At 39.6% G+C, this 23,150-nt stretch overlaps 2 protein-coding genes across 22 annotated transcripts in view; both read left to right on the forward strand.

Annotated features, from left to right (window-relative positions):
- The first annotated feature begins 491 nt into the window (after window positions 1-491).
- Window positions 492-21,684, forward strand: LOC122863543. The gene is made up of 8 exons (XM_044170120.1): window positions 492-662; window positions 2,228-2,255; window positions 11,466-11,500; window positions 11,618-11,669; window positions 13,233-13,385; window positions 20,740-20,904; window positions 21,371-21,514; window positions 21,593-21,684. Exons 1-8 carry the CDS (start codon window positions 492-494, stop codon window positions 21,682-21,684), a joined length of 840 nt encoding a protein of 279 aa, XP_044026055.1.
- LOC122863199 (adhesion G protein-coupled receptor F5-like) overlaps window positions 21,672-23,150 on the forward strand; it is a 59,365-nt gene continuing 57,886 nt past the window's right edge. For 20 of the 21 annotated variants that reach the window (XM_044169426.1, XM_044169430.1, XM_044169447.1 and 17 more), the window contains exons 1-4: window positions 21,672-21,818; window positions 22,011-22,181; window positions 22,854-22,898; window positions 23,036-23,149. In XM_044169426.1, the coding sequence (XP_044025361.1) occupies window positions 21,809-21,818; window positions 22,011-22,181; window positions 22,854-22,898; window positions 23,036-23,149 (340 nt within the window). In that variant the 5' untranslated portion in view covers window positions 21,672-21,808. The remainder of the gene's footprint in view (window positions 21,819-22,010; window positions 22,182-22,853; window positions 22,899-23,035; window position 23,150) is intronic. The other variant, XM_044169427.1, reaches the window with a different exon arrangement.

The following is a 23,150-nucleotide window of genomic DNA, read 5'->3' on the forward strand; positions in this document are numbered from 1 at the left end:
GTAACTTGATTCAGTTTTCAATAAAATGTTGCAAAAAAAACCAAAAACAATAAATAAATATAGCAACTTTTATAAAAGAAATTGGTCTGTAAATAGTTCTCTTACTGTTGTGTTAAAAAACATTGCTCTGAAGCTCAATTCAAAAGCTGTTCTCTAAATAGTTTTCTAATAAATATAGCAACTTCTGATCAACCCATATCAATTTCAGGCTTAAATGAACAACTTCTGGTTAGTCCCGCCCACGTCTGGTTTAGGCCCTGCCCATTCCGAGTACGGATACTGATAATTAAGTTGGTTGAACAGATACAGATAATGGTGTACTCGCTCATCTCTATTGTTTTATTTTATATTTAGATTTTTATGAATTTAATGATGTTATGTTCTATGTATGTAGAATGAAGGCACTACAAACTTTAATTTCATTATACAACCTTGTGTTCTAAAATGATAAATAAATTACCTTGTACCTTGTACTTGTACAAGTGGCCGAAATGTGTTTCCTCTGTAGGGTGGCTGGGCTCACCCTTAGAGATCAGAGCCCAGACATCCAGAGGGAGATCAGAGTAGAGCCATTGCTCCTTCCCATCAAAAGGAACCAGTTGAGGTGGTTCGGGTATCTGATCAGGATGCCTCCTGGGCACCTCCCCTTGGAGGTTTTACAGGCACGTCCAACTGGTAGGAGACCCCAGGGTAGACCCAGAACACACTGGAGGGATTATATATCTCATCTGGCCTAGGAACGCTTCAGGGTTCCCCCAGGAGGAGCTGGAAAATGGGGACAGGGACGTCTGGACTACCCTGCCGCCACTGCGACCCAGCCCTGAATAAGCGGATGAAAATACATTGTTTATCCATGCCATCTAGAACGACACATAAAAGCGTTTTCTGATTTGACGTCCCTACCTTAAACCACAGCTCAATTAATGACAGGTGTTTCCCAAGACCCGTCCCCTGCATTGTTTATAGATAAACAAGGTGCTGACAGCAACTGCAAGGGTTGGATACCTAGAACTAGTTCTGAGTTGGAACATGTTCCAAGACCTAAGGGCTTTGTGAAGAGCTTCTTCTCCTGAAATTGCATTGCACTTCTATCTACAGCAGTTCTATCAACTCCTGTGTTTCGTACACAGTGTAGTGGAGTGGAGCACGCATGAAACAATGTGGCTAAGTGTCACAAAAGACAGTGGTAATACAATAAAATGTGATCAGTGTGCAAAGATATGCAATGCAATTTTGTTGATAACCTCAATTGTAGTCATAATGCTCCCGAATCAGCTAATGTGAGCGTGTCCAACTCAAGCAATGACAAGGAGAAAGAATGAACATTCAACATGTGCTTTGACACTCAAACAAACAATACAATATTGACAATAACAGGAGCTGTGTCCAAAATCACTCCATACACCTGGTACACTATCTTTAGTTTCTACCGTTTTATTTGAGTGCCTGAATTCTCAGTGTAAAATTCATGCACCATACTGTATATTGACCTCAAAAATTCCCACAATGGCACCAAAAAAGTAGTGTCCATGACATGTACTCCATCCTGCATTGCAATGTGTCACATTTAATAGATGGGAAAATGCACCTCTACACCTGTCAGTGAAGACACAAAATGATGCTAACAGTCCTCAATTTACTGCACACTATAAAGGAAAACTATTGAGGGTCTGCTATATAAGGAATACTGAATGAGTGATCAAGAGACTGATTTCGGACACAGCAAGTTTCAGTCAGTGTCTCACTTCAGTCTTCAGACTTGAGCACGCTTCTCTGGGCTGCTTGCAAGTTAGATAAGCTTGTTTGACATACATTGTTGAGATTTGGGAGGTGCTGTCTGCTGTTGATCTTGCTTGGCTTTGTTCGTTTCCCAGCAGGCTTAATTTTGGTGTAATTTCTTGTACAATTTTGTGATTGCTTGGCTATACCTAAATCATTCCTAGGTATCTAGGAAAAAATCTATTATTTCTTTTCATCTATCTAATCTTCCTTCTTGTGATATTATCTTTGTTTCACACCTACCTACAGGTATGAAGACAAAAGGCAGATAAAATCAGACAAGGAAGCTGAGGGAATAATTAAACCTGTTGAGCCACTGCCAGCAGTGCGTGTCCCTTTCTATATTTCAGGAAGTTTTTTGCGCAGCATGTTTCTCATTTTCCACGTATGGGTTGGCAGCCTCTACACTCTGCAGGCTTCTATAATGAAGTGTGTTTCATGAACACAGAGGGGACAAATACAGCAGAAGAGAGATGGTAAGGAATTCGACTGATTTACGTGTCTGTGAAAATGCTTATTTGTTAGGACTTAACCAAACAGGTTTTTTTTAGTGTTGTGTTTTTCAGGAATGGGCTCACTGAGGGAGCTGGTTGTTTACAGTGTGACCTCTTTTCTCATTATGAAGAAATATTTTTTTTTGGTGCCTTTTCAACACACTATACATTTGTACATTTCTGTGTGTGTGTGAAATGATTGAGGTAACAGTGAAATAGCTTTCCCTGATAGTCAATATGTTTGCTATGACTCATCTGTATCTTTGTTGACTTAGGCTGCTCAGTATTTGCTATGTGTTTTCTGTGAAATTATTGTATATTGTTGGGTTAGTGTTGTTAACAATGCTTTCGTGGACTCATAACGGCAATACTAACCAAAGACAATTACTCGTTGACATTGAAGTGGGTCAAAAGAATCTGGGATCAACATGTGTTTCTGAAAGTTAGAATATACCCATTTAGAGTGTTTGATATTTGAGTAGGCTGACTTTAATACTGTTTATTATTACCAGTGCAGTTTTCACAGTTTAGTCTAATCATTAATCTGGCAGAAATAAAGGCGCAGTTTGCATAATATTGACACTTGTATTTTCAATACTTAGCTGATTCTCTTATCCTCGGTGAAAGTGTAATTAGTGCAGTATAGTAAAATGATTGGATCGCCAACATTACAAGTGGTCAATAATGGCTTTTATATTGATATTCAGCTAAAGCTGTTACCCAGAATGACAACCTAAGACAAAATTAGATAATACAACTTTACTGATCCCCAGGAAGGAGATGTAACATAACAGCAGCACAAGAACAAACCAGAGAGACAGGTACTAATAACTGTACTATACTAATAACTGTACGAATAAATCAAAGTTAGAAAGCTATACAATATGTTACTGTAAACCAGTGTATATAAATGTAACAGTTCAAAACCAGTAACGCAGTTTCCTGATATTCCAGATCAAAGTAACATAGTAAATAATAAAATATACAGTATATGTATATATGAAATTGTATGGTAAATATGTATGTATAATCTAATCAAACATAATGTGAAAATAATATAAATATAAAAAATATAATATTAACACCAGTTGAATATTTTTTAAATCTCATTTTCTAAATCACCAATATTATTATACCTTTATTATGAATATGTTTTAATGTTCACTTTTGAAGCACTTTGAAAGTTGCTATGCAAATAAGGTTTGTTATTACTTACTTATTATTACCTGTTTAGTGTCACTGAGTTTAGGGAACTTTTTTCCCTAAGGGAAACTTGGCAAGGAAGGCAGCAAAATGACAAACCTAAAAGTTGGCAAAGAACTTCAAACAACTATTGTTAAAGCCAAACACCAAACAGTCTTACAATAAAACGCAAGGCAAAATAATATTTCATATCCAAATACGAACATTTGAAATCACATAAAAGATAAAGTAAAGAAACCAGCCTTGCCTAAAACAATATAATTTCCCTAAACAAAGCAGCTTGTTGACTCTGTCACAGGACATCTCATTCAGCTTCAAATCACTTTGCAGTGATTTCTACTATATGAAGAGAGAATAAAAACACTGAAGGCACTTTCGTTTATAATAAAACCACAAGTCCTCTGCACAGAAGAACAATTCAGTCAGGTGTTTCACTTCTCCGGTGCCAATTATTATAATTATATCCAACTATTATAGACAATTACATGGCATCCTTATAATCTATTGCATCTTTATCAAATATCTTTCTTTTAAAATTCTGTAATTCTGTCTCAGAACTATCTTTCCATCTTATTCTTGTCTCTTATATTGTTGCCATTTTTTAAAAATATATTTTTACTTTGGATTACAGAGTATTTATTGAATGTATTATTGTAACTTTTTCTTACACATGTATGGTAGCCTGTTCTTGGTCCTCTGAATTTCAAATGTATTTAATCTATTTTAAAGGTTCTGGATATAACTGTATATTTACTGCAATTTCTAAGATGTTAGAATGTGTGTGCAATGTGATTCAATTCAATTTTATTTATATAGCGCCAATTCATAACAGAAGTTATCTCATTGCACTTTTCCTATAGAGCAGGTCTAGACCATACTCTTTATAATATTATTTACAGAGACCGAACAATTCTTGTTCTGTTTCACTACACAATGATATGTGTTGCTTGTGATCACATGATTTGGGTTTCTGTATATCACACCTGTGACCTACACAACCTGTTCTCCTACTTCACTTACTGAAAATGTTTGAATATATGTAAATACCAAGAGGTTTTAAGTTGGTCCAGAGCTAATCTTTTTTTGGTGTGCAGCAAACCCATTCTTCATTTTTAAAACTCCCTATTTACTAAATAGGTCACTATATTTACTGTCCGCCATTTTATTTCAGTGTCTGAATTCTGAATGAGTCCACAATATGCCCTCACAAATGCCACACAAAATAAGCAGTGTCCATGGCATGCACACTACTTTCTGCTAACAATCCCACAATGTGATACTCTGCATTTTTCAGATGAGGTTGAATGTTTAGTGACCCTACATATTGAAAAGATTATTTCTAGCTCACAACAGAGAGAAATTCTAGACCTGTTATGCGTTTCCTTATTTTCTGACATATATATAATGTTACAATGTCAGAGGTTCATATTAAATGTGGCCAAAGTTTCAAATAAATAGGTAAATGTATGTAAAAGTAATCCCTACGAGCAAAAAGCTCAGGCTTCAGACTGCTCCGAACCATAGACTGTTTATAAAGATGGAAGACATGACAGCTCCTCAAAAGTGAAGCTAAAACATCTTGATCACCCCCTGGTGGCTGGCTGCAGTATAGGTCATAAACCCTGCCCCCTCCATGTTAGTGGATGGAACATGAGCAAAACTAATGTTTGTTTTTCAGATATGTTTGGTTTTAATTAGTTATTTGATGCTGTGAAAAGGGGGTTTCACGTCATGATTGACAGCTGAAGCCGGCTTGCGATGGAGTCGGCCGGGTGTATGGGCGGACGTCGATACTGCGGTTCCAACGCCGATCACTATTGAGCAAACTCCACCAAGCTCAAAATGACGTCAAAAGCACAAGATGGCAGTTCCCGTATCTGGGATATTTTGGCTTCATTACAGTCTATAGGGAGAAAGTGGAGACGCGTCGTCCATCTATATATACATCCTATGCTCTACACGCTGTTTCTCTTTTAGAAAGGCGTGTTCTTTGATTAAATTATCAAACGGAAAATGAATCATAGATGTTTTTTTTTCTGGCTGCCAGCATTAGCTAGCGAGCCTTCCTTTTCCCAGGATCGTGCCCAGTGGGAGACTAAATTAGTAAATCTAAACACACGTTATATAACATAAACAAATAACACGTTTTCTTGCGGTCACAGTGGACTTTCTAAAATGAGCAGTGGTGAAAGTTACTATATTCTGTTATGATAAAGGAGTTGATAAGCAGACAGTGTTGAAAAGTTGTCTACTTCCACTTTAAAGCTATCTGTCCATTAGGAAACTCCGTAAATCAGGTTTGCCCCCCAGAAACACTCCGTTCTGGCATCTATCATTTATCCAACCTAATTTTTGTCTAATTTGTGGTCTGATATACAGTAAAAACGGCTTGTTTCAGACAGAGGATGAACTGAGGGGGTGCATAAATGGCCATTATAAGATAAATAAGGATTGTTTTTAGCTGTGAATCATGCAAAGCTTCTCTAGTGGAATCCCAGAATAAAAATATAGAGCTGGAAATGAGTATAATAGGTCCCTTTTAAATCATTTGACAACAGTTCCTTTGTTAAGTGCTGCACCTGTGAACCAACTGGTGTTCCCTCACACTAATAGCTTCTAATTACAGGTCATTGCCATTAATGTCCTCTCTGCCACGGCAATGCTAACAGTACACATCATGTCTTTGTGCCTTGTTAAATCACAGCACTATTGATCGTCTTTAAAGTCCCCATGAAATGGCTAGCAGAGTGATATTTGCTTCTGCATATTTATGTATTTCCTGTAAAAACAGGCAGCTAGGGAGGGACTTGTAGTGGATATTGATTGGCGTTTACAGTAGCCAATAGCACTGAATGTGCGTTACATCAACTCCCCCCGCCATGCAGCAATAGCGGCCAATAGCTGACCTTTTCTGGACTGGGAGCTCCTAGTGAACACAGCCGGACGGGGACTGAACACACCCTCCAACACCGATGAGGCCAGTTTGATGACAGGGAATACAGTACCGAGGTGGTTTTCTTGCCAGGTTTGGCTCCTGGCACCCCGGGGCTGAGTGTGGTAGCCGCACATCTAACTGAGCTAACGGAAGTCAGCGGTTAGAAACAAGCTATCTTTCCATCAGGAAACGCCGTAAATGACATCAGTACTGTATTCCCTGTCGTTCTCAGAGGCTGTGTTCTATCCCTGTTCGGCCGTGTTCACTGGGAGGCTGCTGAGCCCAGTTCCGTTGCCCGCTAAAGGCAGATACAGTTTACAGCAATTAGCAGTTAGCTACTTTAGCAACAGTAAAGGAAACTCTGTAAATCACCTAGAGTTGAATCTGAACAGCCGGAGGATATAAGAGGAAAAAAAAAACTCTTTCTCCATAAAATATGATCCAGTTTCAATTAAACTAGTGAATAAAGTTATAAAGTTGTGTTTTTGTACAGTAATCGGTGAGGATCAGCCCTGAGACACACTCTGCTCCAGTGGTGTCATAAGAAAGAAAGTGAGAAAGTGTTTCATTGGACGCAAAATCAGTATACACCCCCGAGGGCAGGATGAATCATCAACATTTTTTAAATCGTTTTCCAGTTAATGACAAACTCTAAAATACCATTAAGATTATCCAAGTACACCTACAAAATGACTTTTTTGTCATTGTTTGGTCAGATACTGGCGTGTAGGTGATGTATAGCAGAAGACATATGTCATAAAAACACTTAAACATCGAATTTTGACTTCATGGAAACTTTAAGTGCACACTTGGGCCAAACAAGCACATTCAATTGTGTGTGGGAAATATACTCATGATTAGATGTACTAAGTATCTTCATTTAAGTATCTTCATGCATCTCTCACCCACTTCTAGGTCTCCATTTGGGCATCTTAAAAATTATAAATTTTTTGCTGGTGTGACATCCAGCAACATCTTGTTGACTCACAGTCAACACTATGTGAAGCATCTCTGTCCAATGCAGTTAAAGTTACCTTGAAGAGGACACGCCATTAAAAGGTGTGTATACTGGAAAAAACAATGTGAGGTTTGTGTTTATTGTCTCTAAATAAAAATCTGATGTGTCACACTTAGCTTGGATACACTTGACTTGACCCATCGTGCTGTTAAGTTTGTATTCCACTCAGAAAGTAGAAGCTAGCAAACTAGGCCACCTAGTTTCCACTCTGGAAGTAGAAGCTAGTTAGCCTGGCTTGCAAATGTTTTTATTTCCCACTTGACATTACTTTTTGTTCAATTCAAATCAATTCAATTTTTTTATATATAGCGCCAATTCATAACAGAAGTTATCTCATTGCACTTTTCCTATAGAGCAGGTCTAGATCGTACTCTCTATAATATTATTTACAGAGACCCAACAAATCCCACCATGTTTATGTGTTTTGAGTCATCTGCAGCTCACACACACTAAGTGTTGTGTTTGTCTGACGTTATACAAAGCATGAGGATCTAGCTAGTGTTAGCTGTCTCTCTTTTATGGGTCCATTTGTGGTGATGGCAAATTAACAGACTGTCAGCACTCACATGTAGTGCTGTAACCTCAGCACTCCGTGTGTTACCCTGTCATTTGAATCATAACAGAGAATAAAATACAGAGTCATGTACAGAGTGCTCAAATCACAGATACAACAAAGCATTGGCTAACGGCTAATTGGCAATGCCCACCTCGCAACTTGTTAATTGCCTATCAATATAATTTAAGGGATACAACAAACTATTTTAAATACCTGCCCATACATATTAAAGTATCAGCATTGTCAGGTGGCCACGGAACCAAAAATCCATGCCCCTTGAAAAACACTAAAGCCCCTTTTACACTGGACAAAAAACCCGCTAACATCTGGCTTTTGTCTTCAGTGTGAAAGGGTACATGTTATGATTAGTCAAGCTGGGAAACAGGGAATACCTGGGAACAGGACCCAAACTCAGACTAGCAGGTAGAGCTGGTGCAGATCAACAACAAAAAAGGTTTACACTGAATTGGCAGGCAAAAGCAACTTTCAGCAGGTATGCAGTCCAAAACAGAAACACAAGTCCAATGGTGAGCAGGCAAAATCCAAAACCAAGCAAGGTACAAGGGAAACAAAGACTTGACAGAGATATGATGACAATCTGATACAGAACAAAGGAAGAATACAGACTAGGGTGAGTGGAAGACCTCAGGCGGATGGCCCAAGGGCTGGACAGAAACGGGGCTGGGAACCTCAGGCAGACGGCCCGAGGGTTGGATAAAAGAGCAGAGCAGGTCAGGTGGGCGACCAGGACATATGGAGCAACTCAGACGGTCAGTGACGAAGACGAAACCCCTCTGGAGGCCGGACTGGTGGCTGGCGGTGTGGCTGGAGATCAAGACTGGGGTCTGGCGACAGGGCAGCTGGACAGGAGGCCGGCAACGGAGAGACTGGCAAAAGAGCCGGTGGAACCACTGAAACCAGGGAACCAGGAGGCTGCTGCAGCTCAGGAGATTCAGGAGGTTGCGGCCCAACTGGAACAGGAGATGGCTGCGATCCAGCAGTGGTAGGAATGTGCTGCAGCACAGAGTTCAGGAGGTTGCGGCCCAAGAGGAGCAAGACATGGCTGCAGAGGCAGGAGTGTGCTGCAGCTTGGGGATTCAGGAATGTGCTGCAGCACAGAGTGTTCAGGAGGTTGTGGCCTAACCGGAGCAGGATATGGTTGAGGCTCAACCGGAGCAGGAGGAAGTTGCTGCCTAACTGGAGCAAGACGTGGCTGCTGTGATCCAGCAGAGGCAGGAGTGTCAGGAGTGTGCTGCAGCCCACAGAGTTCAGGGAGCTGCTGCAGCACAGGGGGTTCCGGAAACAGCTGCAGCTCAGGAGGATCGTGTGACCGCCGCAGCACAGAGAGTTCAGGGAGCAGCTGCCGCACAGGGAGTTCAGGGAGCAGCTGCCGCACAGAGGGTTCCAGAAGCTGCTGCAGCTCAGCAGGAGGATTGTGTGACTGCTACAGCACAGAGAGTTCAGGGAGCAGCTGCTGCCGCTCAGGGAGTACAGGGAGCAGTTGCGACCCAACAGGGAGTTCAGGGGGCTGTTGCGGCCCAATAGTGTTCAGGGGGCTGTTGCGGCCCAACAGGAGATTGGAGACCGCCGCGGTGCAGGAACTGGTGTCAGCCAGGCCGTCGACTGGAGGCCAGGAACAGGAGTCGATAGATCTGCCAATTGGGGACCAGACAGGACTGATGGCATCTCTGAGGCGCTGGGCAGCGGTGAGGATGAGCAGCTCGGTAGCGGTGAGACATGACGTCAGTGGAAGCCATGCTTCCTTCTGGAGGGTTTTCCAGAAGGTGCCTTCGAGACAGGAATGGGCTGAGGTACAGGTGGGATGCTAGCTGGCTGGCTAGCAGGCCGGAGTACAGGCTGATGGCTGGTTGGTGGAGGATTGAGGGCCTGGGGCTGAGGCTTGGGGGCACAATTTCGGAACAGAGTCCCTCAGGTTGAGAGGACAATTTCTCATGGGCCAGGGCATAGATTGCCTCTCTATGATGGTCCCCGACTGCTTTCCACTACATATCCCCAAGGCACTCCAGGTCACTAATAAGTAAAAAAAAAGTTTCGCTGACATGGTGTCTGCTGGGTCAATTTTTTTGGTCAGATTGTACTGTTACATTAGTCAAGCTGGGAAACAGGGAATACCTGGCAACAGGACCCAAATGCAGACTAGCAGGTAGAACTAGTGCAGATCAATAATTTTATTAACAAAAAAGGCTTACATGCAATTGGCAGGCAAAAGCAACTCTCAGCAGGTAAGCAGTCCAAAACAGAAACACAAGTCAAACGGTGAACAGGAAAAATTCAAAATCCACAGACAGGCAAGGTACAAAGGAAACAAAGACTTGCCAGAGATATAACAACGATCTGACACAGAAAAAGGAAGAACACAGACTAAATACACTCAGGTAGGGGAGACAACAAGACACAGGTGGAACCAACTGACACAGGTGAAAACAATGAAAGCAATCAAGGACAGGAAGCAAAACTACCAGACACAAGAGGGAGGGAGAATATTACAAAATAAAGCAGGAAATAACAGGACAAAAACCCAAAACCATGACAGTACAATCGCCATTCATTCCCTGGTCAAATTACTCTGTGGTAGACACGGGTATTTATCGGCTCCGGCTCAGATCGGCAGTGATGTAAGCATGACACCCGGGTGGACACACAAATTTTCGCCCCTTTTCCGGCACGATTCTTTTATCTGTTTCTATCTGCGAATGTCTATAAACATCTCATCTATATGTTTATGTAGTATTAGCATGCTAGGCTAACAGTCCATCAGCTGTGATTTTATATCCGCGCTGTGTCGTGTTTCAGAGCACACAAACACCGCAAACACACGTCACCTGCCCAGCACGGTGCTGTTAACCAGAAACACAGTGGCTACACCATATTTTTATACAGTCCATGAGCTACACATAGCAACCACCCTAACATTGTCACTAGCCTCCACGCTGCTTTCTACTGTTTACTAACCCTGTTTTCTGGCGCATTCGTGACGTTGAACACAACACATCAGGAAAAAACAGAAAAGGCAAACTCTTCTACTGGAAATGTTAAAGAGTCAATTGCCTATTTTTAGCAGGTTTACCCAGACAAGTCCATGCCTTAAAATTTGGACCAGCCCAAAGCCATACTGGGAATTTTAATAACAAAGCTGGTAAATGATTAGCATTGATTAATTGTGATGAGATAATTACTAAGAGACCCTCAATGCATTAATAATTGCCTTGAATTTCATCTGTTCAGTAGTTATTCAGTAGTCAGAGTTATGACTAATGTGAGAAGTTCCACACACATTGTCTGTTTAACAATACAAACAGGCTGTGAAATAAAGTTGCAAGTAAAGCTGGTTGGAATCCCTATATAATTTCTTGTTTTTTTCTGTCCCTCTCTACCTACCTATCTTGAAAGGAATGGCAATATCTAAGAATGGCTTGACCATCTTTGCACTTCTAGTGACACTTATTATTTCGGAAACAGGGAACTTCATTGAATTTTCAAGTCCGGCTTTACCGGTAAGTCAAATGTATTTACGATACTGAACAGAAGATATAGGACTTGTGTCTTATCACAGGTTTTGATAAATAACACAAAGCAATTATTTGAACCTGATACCATTTTTTTTGTCTCAGGTGCACTATGAAGAAGAACACTTTCTACCTCACACCAGGGAAAAAAGGAATGGTTAGTCTGATTAATTAATATTATTGAAAATGATATGAAAATGAATAGTTTGACATTTTGGGAAATACACTTATTTGCTTTCTCGCTGAGAGTTAGCTACGGCCAGGAGATTAGCTTAGCATGACTTTTCTAGTCAGGTGGTCTCAGCTAACCTGGCATCTTGTTGTTGTGAGGTTGCTGCATAGACTCTATAAAAACAGGTGGCTGTCAACCAGCAAAGTTTCCAGGAAATCACTGTGCCCAACCAAGAAATAGTCCAGTGTGAAATCCCCCTTAAAACATTGTTTTTTAACTTTGTTTTTTGTAGACTAAACAAACAAGATGGAACCTGTTGATAGGGGAGCTTCAAAGGTGTTGGGAGGTGGATTTTTTAACCTTTGGATAGAGCTAAGCTAACAGTTTTCCCCTGTTTCTAGTCTTTATGCTATTGCATTAAAAGTCAACATATACTCTAGTGGAACAACATCATGCCACTGAGCCCTAATGTCCAAACCAACAATAAATTAAATTTCTATAGATGGGCATTTTGCAGCCTGAGCATACAACTGATTATCAATTATAAATATACAACCACCTTCCTCAGAGCCTTACTAGAATTAATCAGAAAAGAGGAAAAAAACTCAATTAAACAAAAATGGCTCACAGTAAATAAAACGAGCTATGGACACTGCAGCGGTGGCAACAAACATTATTGAGCTAAATAGCATTAAATGAAATAGCCTGACACTTTTTATAGACTCAACAGTACACACACATATAAAAGCAACAGTTTTTACAGACCATATAGCACACACACACAACAATGTGTTGCTTGGCAACTCAGTGGTTGTTGATGGTCTCCTCTGGAGAGAGAGTTACAACAATAAGTGAACATGCTGTTATACTCACCTGTCTGAACGGCATTCTCTGATTGCACTACGAAGTCCTCTTCAATCTGCTATAGGTTCAACTGCTTGTTCATTCTCAAAGCATAATACAGTATAAACGGTCAGCGCAGCCTCCTTGTTTCCACTGCACTCCTCAAAGTTTTCAAAAACCTTTGAGCTGAATGGGTTCTACAGTCACAAAGTATAAGTTCCTAAGTGAACACAGAAGTCACCTGGGATCCACCAGTGATTAATTAAGGTAGATGCAACCTTTTTTAACTATGCCAAGGTACAATAATGCCAACCATTACCCACAATGACAATGTTAGTCTTGTGTCTACAGCTTGTTTCTGCTGCCCCCAAGTGATAAAAAAATCAGTTATTGCAGGTTTAAAAAGGCCTTTTCACTGCATATGTCCATGTCCATAGATTTAACAAATACCAAATGCAAATTCAAATTTCCTTTTGAAGATTGCAGCGGCTAATACTGTTGAATAAAACTCTGGTTGTACAGTAGTCCTCAGGCCTTAAATATATGAAATTCAGTGTGATCTTTAAAGAACTCAGCCCTCCCAGGAAACACAAATTTAAGTTTTACCTTAAGCACCACGTCTAAATTATATGCGCAGTGATCTCTCTACAATAGTATGTACTGAAACCAAAAATAACCCTAACTCATGTTGCATTTTTCCTACAGCGCTGCTAGCTCAGGTTGAGTACACAGTAGATGTTGAACTGAATGTTACAGATGTCAAGACAGTGGATTACCTTAGGAATCTCCTGAACAACGGCAGCTTTTCTCTGGCCTTGGGTCCCACTGTGAATGTCACACACATTGGCATCACCACAGGTAAGAATGTAGCTTCCTCTGGTCTGAACACCATTGGTGCTAATTTTATGAATCAAGGCGCAGGGTGCCAAGTGTAGTCAAGTGTGCCAAGTGTAGTCAAGTGTACCATGCCCTTTTCCCCACAGCTGACAAAGAGTAATTCCTGATGATTTTCTGTGTATATTGCTATTTTCTTTCACGAAAACCTTTCTCATATTAGAGATAATATTACGGTTTCTTACAAGAATGCCTCTGGCTGGTCGTTTCCTTTGCACAATCAAGTGTTTACTGTGTAATTTCTCACCTATTTACTCTAGATATCTGGAGGAAGTAATACAGCAGTTGAAGTGCACCTGCTCTCTTGAACCGCATTACCCCTTAACTGTTTATTTTGTTTCAAATTTATTAGTAAAATACTTGAAGAAGTTGTGTACAAACAATTCCGAAGTTAACTTTCGATCCACGGTGTAAATTCATTTAAACTTTATTTATTATATTTATTTATATAGCGCCAATTCATAACAGAAGTTATCTCATTGCACTTTTCCTATAAAGCAGGTCTATATACTGTACTCTTTATAATATTATTTACAGAGACCCAACAATTCCCACCATGAGCAAGCACTTGGCACCAGTGGCAAGGAAAGGATCCTTTTAAGAGGCAGAAACCTCAAGCAGAACCAGACTCAGAGTGGGCGGCCATCTGCCGCTGCCAATAGTTTTAGTTTGACCTCACTGCTATCTTTGACACTGCTATTTTAATTCTAAGACTTTAATTTGGGCGGCTTGGTGGTAGAGCGGGCCATCTACCAATCAGAAGGTTCGATCCATCTGTCCATGGGCAAGACACTGAACCCCAAATTGCTGAGGGCTGTGCCATCGGTATGTTAGTGTGTGTGACTGAGTTAGTTTATTTGTTCTGATGAGCAGTTGGCACCTGCCATCACTGTATGAATGGGGTGAATGTGATATGTAGTGTGAAGTGCTTTGAGTGGTCAGAAGACTAGAAAGGGGCTATAAAAATACAGTCCATTTACCAATATTTAGTTGGCCTATAGGTCTTGTTTTGTTTTTTTCTTCTTCATAAATAGAAATATCTATGTTTGAATTGCAAGTTTTTAATCTTTTGAAACAAACATTTTCTCAGGGGCTACACAAGGGTCAGGGTTTTGGACATTTGCAGCCCCTACTTGCGAACAATATAAGGATACATACATACATCTTTCTCTCCTATAAACAAATTGCATCAATTATTTGAAGTCAAGAAATGTTTTACAGGAACTGTACTGAACATCCTACTTCAGTACTTAACTCACTTAAAGGTCCAGTGTGTAACATTTAGAAGGAGCTATTGGCAGAAATGGAATATAATATTTATAAGTACAGTATGTTTTCATTAGTGTATAATCACCTGAAAATAAAAATAGTTGCGTTTTCCTTAGAATAAGCCCTTTATATCTACAGAGGGAGCGGGTCCCCTTCCACGGAAGTCGCCATGTTGCACCGCTATGTTTCTACAGTAGCCCAGAATGGACAAACACTGGCTCTAGATAGGGTATTTCATGTTTTTCGCAAGTTTCGCGGCCACCGTAGTGTCTCCTATGCACTTGGAAGGTGAGGGTGAGGCAAGCAGTATTCAAATGGTTGCAAGCTGCAATTTCACCACTAGATGCCACTAAATCCTATACACTGCTCCTTTAATGGTCTCCCAGTTCAATACATAATCTAATTCAGAATTCTGCTAATAAAGCACCCTGACACATTTTGGAGACATTTTTGACCAGCTCACGGACTACAATCCAATCTGACCTCTCAGGTCATGTGGTGGTTTTCTAGCTGTACCTAGAATAATATTGAGATTTGATGAGGGTGTCCTCTGGACCAAACTGCCTGATGAACTGAGATTACAACTGTGTCCATGTTCAAAAGTAAAAAAACAAAATAAGAAAAAGAAGCAATAGCTTCCACACAATATGTTAGCCAAGGACCAGGGCAGTTCTTTTGGTTCTGTGCAGTGAAGAAGGACTCATTTGCTAAGTAAAAGTACCAATACAGCAATTTAAAAGGTCTATTACTATTCTATTTTGAAGGCCCCCTCCTGAGGGTCACTAGATAAATCTGAGGGATCATGAGATGATTAATGAGAGAGGAAAAACAAAAAAACAAAGTTCTGATACAAAAATTTGTTTTCATATTTGGTCTTTTCTCTGATCTTTGTGAAATATTGGATAATTTTATCTCTTTGAGTTATTTAAATTAAACCATCTTGGAAGTTTATAGGGGAGATGTCTCTTTAGTGGAACTGCTAACAACTTATAAACATATAGTATGAAACACAACAATGGGCCCTGTGTACACGCTGCTTTTTGTAAGGAGTCACAAGCCAAAAAGTAGGGAACCTCAGAATCAGAAATACTTTATTGATCCCCAAGGGGAAACTCTTTTGTTACAGGTTTAATCTTAAGAATGTGTTGTGTAAGTTTATGATATGTTTTTTATGTAAAATCCTAATCTGTAAAGTCACTAGTAACTATATCTGTCGGATAATTATAGTGGACTAACACGTTCCCTCTGAAATGTATAGTAGTGACATAAAATGAAAATACTACAAGTACCTCAAAATTGTAACTAGCATAGGGGACCCCACCCTGCCCAGTGACTACAGAGACTAAACGTAGGTGGCCTATCAATGATTGATCTAATAATTGTGTTTAATTTTACTCATAGTTCTCAACCAAGTCTGCAATGTATATCAAGTAGTAGTAATCAAGGTTTTCTTTATTTTCCAAATATATCATAAAAGACAAATACAACTTGATCATAGGACAGTTCAGTCAAGTTCCTGATGTGTCTCCTGTGCACATATTCTAGAGAAGGTCTCAAAAATGGATCGTCAAAATCTATACAGCTTGGGACATGACCAGAACAAATGTAACAATGTGGCAGGAGCTTGTTTGCATTGATCACATGCAGGGTCAAAATCCTTCTTAATCTTAGATAATCTATCTTTAGACCAATGAAGACGGTGTACAATTTTAAACTGAACCAGAGCGTGCTAAGGCATATTGAGGAGTAAATTCTCTGTATAATTTTTTGCCAAATTGCCTCTGGTATAATTTCATCTAGGTCTGTTCCCCATTTATTTTTAAGAGAGTCCAAACTGGTCAGGTTATGTATGTTAAGCAATGTATAAATTCTACTTATAATTTGTTTTGTGTCAACTTTAAATTTAAAAACTGAGTCCAGCAGAGATACAGGAGAACATAATGGGAAGCAGTCTGAATTAGATGCTACAAAACCTATGTTGAAATGTAACTAGGACTGGGTACCGAACTTCAACGCTTTCATGGCACCAACTGAACTGCTTCGATACCATCGAGTATCAAAAAATGCCTTGTCATTCGGTACCAAATTTCGATATCCTACCTAAGTAAATCTCATCAGCGTCAGTGCCAAGATCTAATAATGCTGGTGATTGGCTGTCTAACTTTACACGTCGTAGAGGTATGCAGGAAAAACACTACGTTACATTTTTGCTGCCAGCTGCTTATCTGCACAGATAACTAAGTGAACTTTGTGCACACTGCTTGTTAGCTAGCCAGTGCAGCTAACCTGTAGCTGCTCGTCGGTGAGTCCGATCACTACATCGTCCACCGGGATGAAAGCCCCGGCGCAACCTCTCCTCCGCGGGTATGGATAACCTGGAGCAGAGTCAGAGAGTTTCTGACGGTAAATATGGTGTTGCTTACAGACCGACAGATAACGGAGAGAAATACCCCTGAAGTTGACACAATGGATTGTTGTCAGACCCGGGCTAGCTTCTCTTTAGCACAAAGTAAGAGGTCTCACTCTGCCACTATTTCCCTACTTGTCAGTACCACAAACGTCTCCCACACAGTCATTCTCTTCTTCTTCTTCTTCTTCTTCTTCGAATTAGGCAGACTAGACGCTACGGCTTATTGCTGACATACTGTGTGTTACTAATGTTACTTTTGACATTTATTTATATTTTTTATAATCCAATACTATACAGATATTCCTTCATTTGCTTAATTTTAGTCCAGTTATCCAGATTGAGTAAAGTGCGCAGTGTAAAAACAGTTTCTCCAGCTGCTCCCAGGTCTTTGAACAGCTTCCTCCTTTGAAGCGAGTAATTGTACATGAAATTTGGAAGTGCCATACATCCCATCATACATACTCTGCAGTATATTTTTATTTATCCTAGGTTGTTTTTTATTCCATAAAAAGGTTGATATCTGGTTATTCAACTCTGGAAAAAAAGACTTAAAAAATAGGAAGACATTGAAATAAATAAAGATATTTAGTGAGCTCACTCATCTCAATCGTATTGATTGTTCCCCCTAGAGAGAGAGGCAAAGGCATAAGCGTTCAATGTCTTGCTTAAGATTGGATGGCAGAGGTTGATAATTAGCCTTATAGAGATCCTTGTGATCGTGTGTAAGCCATATACCAAGATATCTGAATTTTTTAGGGATGATTTTAAAGGGAACCGGCCCAAAATACATCCCCTCCACGGAAGTAATAGGCATGAATTCACTTTTCTGAAGTTTTATATCCAGATATTTTTCCAAACTTTGCAAGTAAAATCAGTAATTCAGGAAGATGTGAGAGGGGGTCCGATATAAACAACATGGCATCTGCATAAAGAGAAACTTTATGCTTTGAACCCGCCTGGTGAATCCCCTTGATGGTGGAGCTCTGTCTCAAGGCTAAGGCAAGTGGTTCAATTGCAAAGGCAAATAAGAGCAGCAAAAGAGGACATCCCTGACTCGTGCCTCAATGAAGCTCAAAGTAGGTGGATAGGCATACTGCAACCACTGGGAGAGTATAAAGAATCTTAATTCAAGGTACGAATTTAGGGCAGAATTTAAATGCTTCTACGGTCTTGAAAAGGTCGAGTGAGAGTATCACCTTAGTATCCCCGGAGTCAGGTGGAGAGGGACCATAAAGGATATTAAATAAACTCCTAATGTTGAAAAAGGAGTAATGATTTTTTTATAAAGCCTGTTTGATCTGGTGAAAAAATAGAGGGGATTATCTTCTCGAGGCAGCATGCCAATATCTTTGCAAGAAAAGGCTGGTGAAAAATGTAGGATCATCCCAGTTCGGGGCGTAGATACTGTACAGGCCAGAATAGCTGGGAGTGTGTATAGTTTTCTAACCACAATGACATATTGCCCAGCATAGTCAGCTTGTACATTTGATACTGTGAATGATGTATTTTTAGTAAGCATAATGAGCCTTTGAGTGGAAGATGAATTGATTTACCTGACCTGCCCATCCGCTGCTAAGACTTAGAGAGTTATCAGATGAACATATATGGGTCTCCTGTAAGAATGCAATGTCTGTATTAAGCTGTCTTAAGTGTGAAAAGATTTTTTTTATTTCACTGGGTGATTGAGCGATTTAACATTCCAGCTCACAAATTTAACTGGGCAGCCATCGTACCTTCTAATATTATTTATATTGGCCATGATGTGTATGTAAAAGATTGTGCACCATACATGAAACCCATAGACACCAAAACAGAAAAACAAATATAAATAAATATAAAAGGAATTTATATCACCTACATGAACAAGGTGATTACAACGTCCCTCAAAAAGAAATTCACACATTGTGCTGGGGAACTATAGAGCCAGTCATTTGGGTCCCCGCCAAGCCTCCCATATGAAGAGAAAAAGAAACAAGATAGCACAGTGTAATGAATTAACAATTATGTACAATAAACCGAGGTTGTAGTATTGTAGAGAGGGAAAATAGTTCCTAGTTATGTTGAGAAGGCAAACTTTATAGCTAGTAGTTTCTATCTCTTAATGAATTTAACGTATAATGCTCCATTAGAGAATGCCTCGAAATGGAATATCACATTATAGGTAAATAATAGATGGCCTATTCTATTAGTGGCCATATAATAAGAATAAAATAGGTATATCATAAATGTGTAACTGACGATAATCTACATTATAAGTAGACAAAATGAATCAATAGATGAACAATAGTGATACTCCATCACCAGTGTGCCATTAAGTAAAATGTCATCCTACATATGTGGCTGACGAGTTGCATTATTAAGAAGCTAAAATAGAAGATTATGAATGTTTTAACTAAGTATATTCTTTAAGTAAGGAAAATAAACCAATGTATATAAAAACAATAACCCATCAAAGTGTGCCTTGAAAGAAGGTGTCACCCTATAAGTAAACAGTAGCTGGTCAACATTATCAGTAGAAATATGCTAAAATTGAGACAGTATATTTATGAGTTTGTAACTAAGGATAATCTACATTGTGGGTGTAGACAATATAAACCTGTGTGTAGGCCTAAACTAAAGCACACTCATTCAAGGATTTTCAGTCTCATAGTCACTTTCCAGCCTCCATGAGTGAAATAATGTTCTTCTTAACTTAACTTATGCTATAGACTTGTCCGGATTAGTAAACTCCATGTCCTTCCCCTTGTACATGACTCGAAGTCGAGCTGAAAACAATATTCCATACCGAACGCCCTGTCGGTCGTGGAGAAGCTTCCTGACATCCGTGAATGCAGCCCAGGCTTTGGCCACACTTGCAGTGTAGTCTGGAAAGATGGTGACTGGTTCCCCATTAAAACAAAGTGAATCCCAAGTACGGGCGCAATACCTCAGCACAGTGATGGTAGTAGCGTAGTTTAGCAATGATGGCACAAGGTTTTCCGCCAGGCTTTTTTGGACCCGGGCTCCAATGTGAGCGGTCAACCAGTGGCTCTTTGTCCAGCTGTAGCACCTCAGTTAGCAGCTTTGAAACTGAAGTTGTGGAGCTGGAACCGGGTGTTTTGGAAAAACAGATGATTCTTATGTTACATCTAGTCATTCTTCCTTCCATATCCTCGAACTTTTATTTTAGTTCTGCCATTTCTGCCTTCAAATCAAAATCGTATGCGAGAGCATTTTTCAGTTCCAACTTTATCACCGCTTAAATGTCTGCTTTCACTGAGATAAGGATTTCTGACTTCAAAACTGAAATATCCATCTCTCTGTGGTCCGGTGGGGGTTGGGTCGTTTGACCTGAGCTCCTGACAGTAATCTGGTGCGAGGAGACATTGGGCCTTGTGTTAGAGGGTCCAGTGTACTTATATTTCCGCAAATTCATTGCCATCTGCGCAACAAACCTATTTCACTTTTAGATTATGTCCGAAAATGGTTCACTATTGTATAAGATGGGATGCATTATACAAATCTCAATTAAAATAGAAGCTTAGCGGGAGCTCACGTTAAACACACCTTACTCTATTCCGGACAAGCCACACCCCCCTGCATATCTTTTAAGACCTTTAATCATGGACTAGTTTGCTCTTGTTTTTTTGTTTTTTTTAGTGTGCTACCCAAATGGTGCCAACTTCCAGTGCAGATGTGAGGATCAGTATGTGTGGCCATATCGAAACTGTATTACATACGGAACCTGTGATGAGATCATTGACGACACATGTGGGTGCATCAACAGTATTCCATCTAATGGCCAATACTGCCAGCCAAAGAAAGGTGATAGAGACTTATCTAAGGCTTATTATTAAAGTTGTACTTAAACATTTAAACAGCATCTTGATGTTTGTATTCTATTTGTAAAACATTGCATCATTAAGTATTGTAACAAAATGCCTTTTCTTGTTTTTTTTGCATGCTAGAAGCTGTCCAGCTGTATGAATACATACTTGAAGTTGAAATCAGTTTTGTTTTACTGAAGATGACCTCATATTCTACATAGGCCTAATGTAGGACTACATACATGAAGAAATATGAACAAAAATACGGCAGTTCATTCTTGACCTTTCAGACGGCATATCCAAAAAACAAAACAAAAAAGATTATAGGTCCACTTTCAGCATTCAGAGCTTTCAACTGCATCTCAGTCTTCATTCAGCAAATGGAGTTAGCTCAGGTGTCATCACATGACCTAGATTTGGAACAAAATAACCACAAAAATTGTTTCTTTTGTCTTTTTCAACAGTACCCCCAGTTGTTTATGAATACCAGATTTCCATTGCGCTGAACACTACAGATGCAGATCAACTGAGAAACACCCTGAAAAATATCCCCTTCCCAATCCAAATCAGTACGCAAATAAACATCTCAGATGCTGATATCACTACAGGTAAGCCCTCGGAGAGTAGAATTTGTTATAGTGTCTATCTTAAATATTTTACAAGAAAATGTGTTGTTCTTTTTAAAGTTTGCAGCCAAGGTGGCACTGGGTTCCAGTGCCGCTGTGAGGATGACTACCTTTGGCCTTGTGATAAGTGTGCCTTCTCCAGTTCTTTATGAATACCTGATTTCTATTGATCTGAACATCTCAGATGTTGCAGTAATAAATCACCTGAGGACCATTCTGAGCAACATCAGTTATCCCATCAGCATCAACAACCACATACACATCTCTGACGTGAATATGTCTACAGGTAGGATTCATAACTTTGAAATTCAGCAATCTGCTTTCCAAATCTCAAAATCAGTCTACATCGGTTCTCAAGTCATCTTTTTTTAAATATTTGGGAGGGTGTAATTTGGATCTTCTGGGTTTTTTTTCATTGATTAAACAACAAATGCTTTCTCAGTAGACATATTTATTCATTGTATGTTTTGGTCTCCAGTTTGCTCTCTGAGCAGTGGTGGTTACCAGTGCAGATGTGAGGATCAGTATCGTTGGTCATGTGACCAGTGTTTCCTGTACGGATCCTGTGACAACATCACTGATGACACATGTGGATGCATCAATGCCATTCCGCCTGATGGACAATATTGCCAGTCTGTTGATCAGCACAGTAAGTTGATTTGTAGTAATTATTGCATTCAAGCCAGTATATGATGTACCTTATTGAAACCCTTTTTCAACACATGGTTTTGGATTAAAACAAAAATGACGGTAAGACACTTTGAAAACACACTTAATAAATCATGGTAGGGAGATATTCCATGCATAGTGTCACATTTGAAGACATCAATGAAAATACACTAAATCTATGAAAATCTATTCATTGCATTTTTCAACTGAGTTTGAGTTATTAAAATAAAATACAAGAAACATGATAAATAGTCTTCTAAATTGGATCAAAATTGGTGAATTCCGCTGATAAGTGATTTTGTAAGCTCTAAGCTTGCAGGTGGTCTCATTTGGGATCCTGGAAAGTTTTTCTCTCTTGTTTAAGACGGTCTGGCTTTCGAGTTGTCAAAAGATAGGAGCTTGCTTCAGCCAAAAGGGAACCTTTGGAAACAGTGCCATCTGTTGTTGAGAATGCATTATTATATGTATTGTCTTTTCCTCAAATGTAAGAAGACCCCACTCTTTGAAATGTAATATCCAGAAAAATATAGCAATTCATATTCAGGCTACAGCAGTGTGTAGCTTTTAAGTGCAGTGTTAATTATCTGAGAAGTGTCACTCTCTATATTTGTATTTATTCAGCAGCTACTCCTCTCTCTCTTCCTGCTTACAGACTTTACAGCTTGTCCTTTTACAACAACAGCTCCGTCACCGACAAGTAAGACTGAGAAGACAATATTTATATAGTATAGCATATAATAATATAACACAAAAAGATAAGCACAGTACTGATTACAGGTAATACAGCAACTGCAGTTCATTTATGCATCTCTCTTTTGAATTCTCTCTCTACAGCTTCTCCAGTTCTTTATGAATACCTGATTTCTATTGATCTGAACATCTCAGATGTTGCAGTAATAAATCACCTGAGGACCATTCTGAGCAACATCAGTTATCCCATCAGCATCAG

This window comes from Siniperca chuatsi, linkage group LG16 (genome assembly GCF_020085105.1).
Source record: "Siniperca chuatsi isolate FFG_IHB_CAS linkage group LG16, ASM2008510v1, whole genome shotgun sequence".
Taxonomy (NCBI): Eukaryota; Metazoa; Chordata; class Actinopteri; order Centrarchiformes; family Sinipercidae; genus Siniperca; species Siniperca chuatsi.

What these genes read in the sequence shown, in the direction of transcription:
- LOC122863543 (XM_044170120.1), top strand. Translation starts at nt 492, where the DNA reads ATGTGTTTCCTCTGTAGGGTGGCTGGGCTCACCCTTAGAGATCAGAGC. An exon ending in CACCAGGGAAAAAAGGAATG is followed by an intron (nt 11,670 to 13,232) that starts GTTAGTCTGATT and finishes TTTTTCCTACAG; the next exon opens with CGCTGCTAGCTCAGGTTGAG. An exon ending in ACACATTGGCATCACCACAG is followed by an intron (nt 13,386 to 20,739) that starts GTAAGAATGTAG and finishes TGTTTTTTTTAG; the next exon opens with TGTGCTACCCAAATGGTGCC.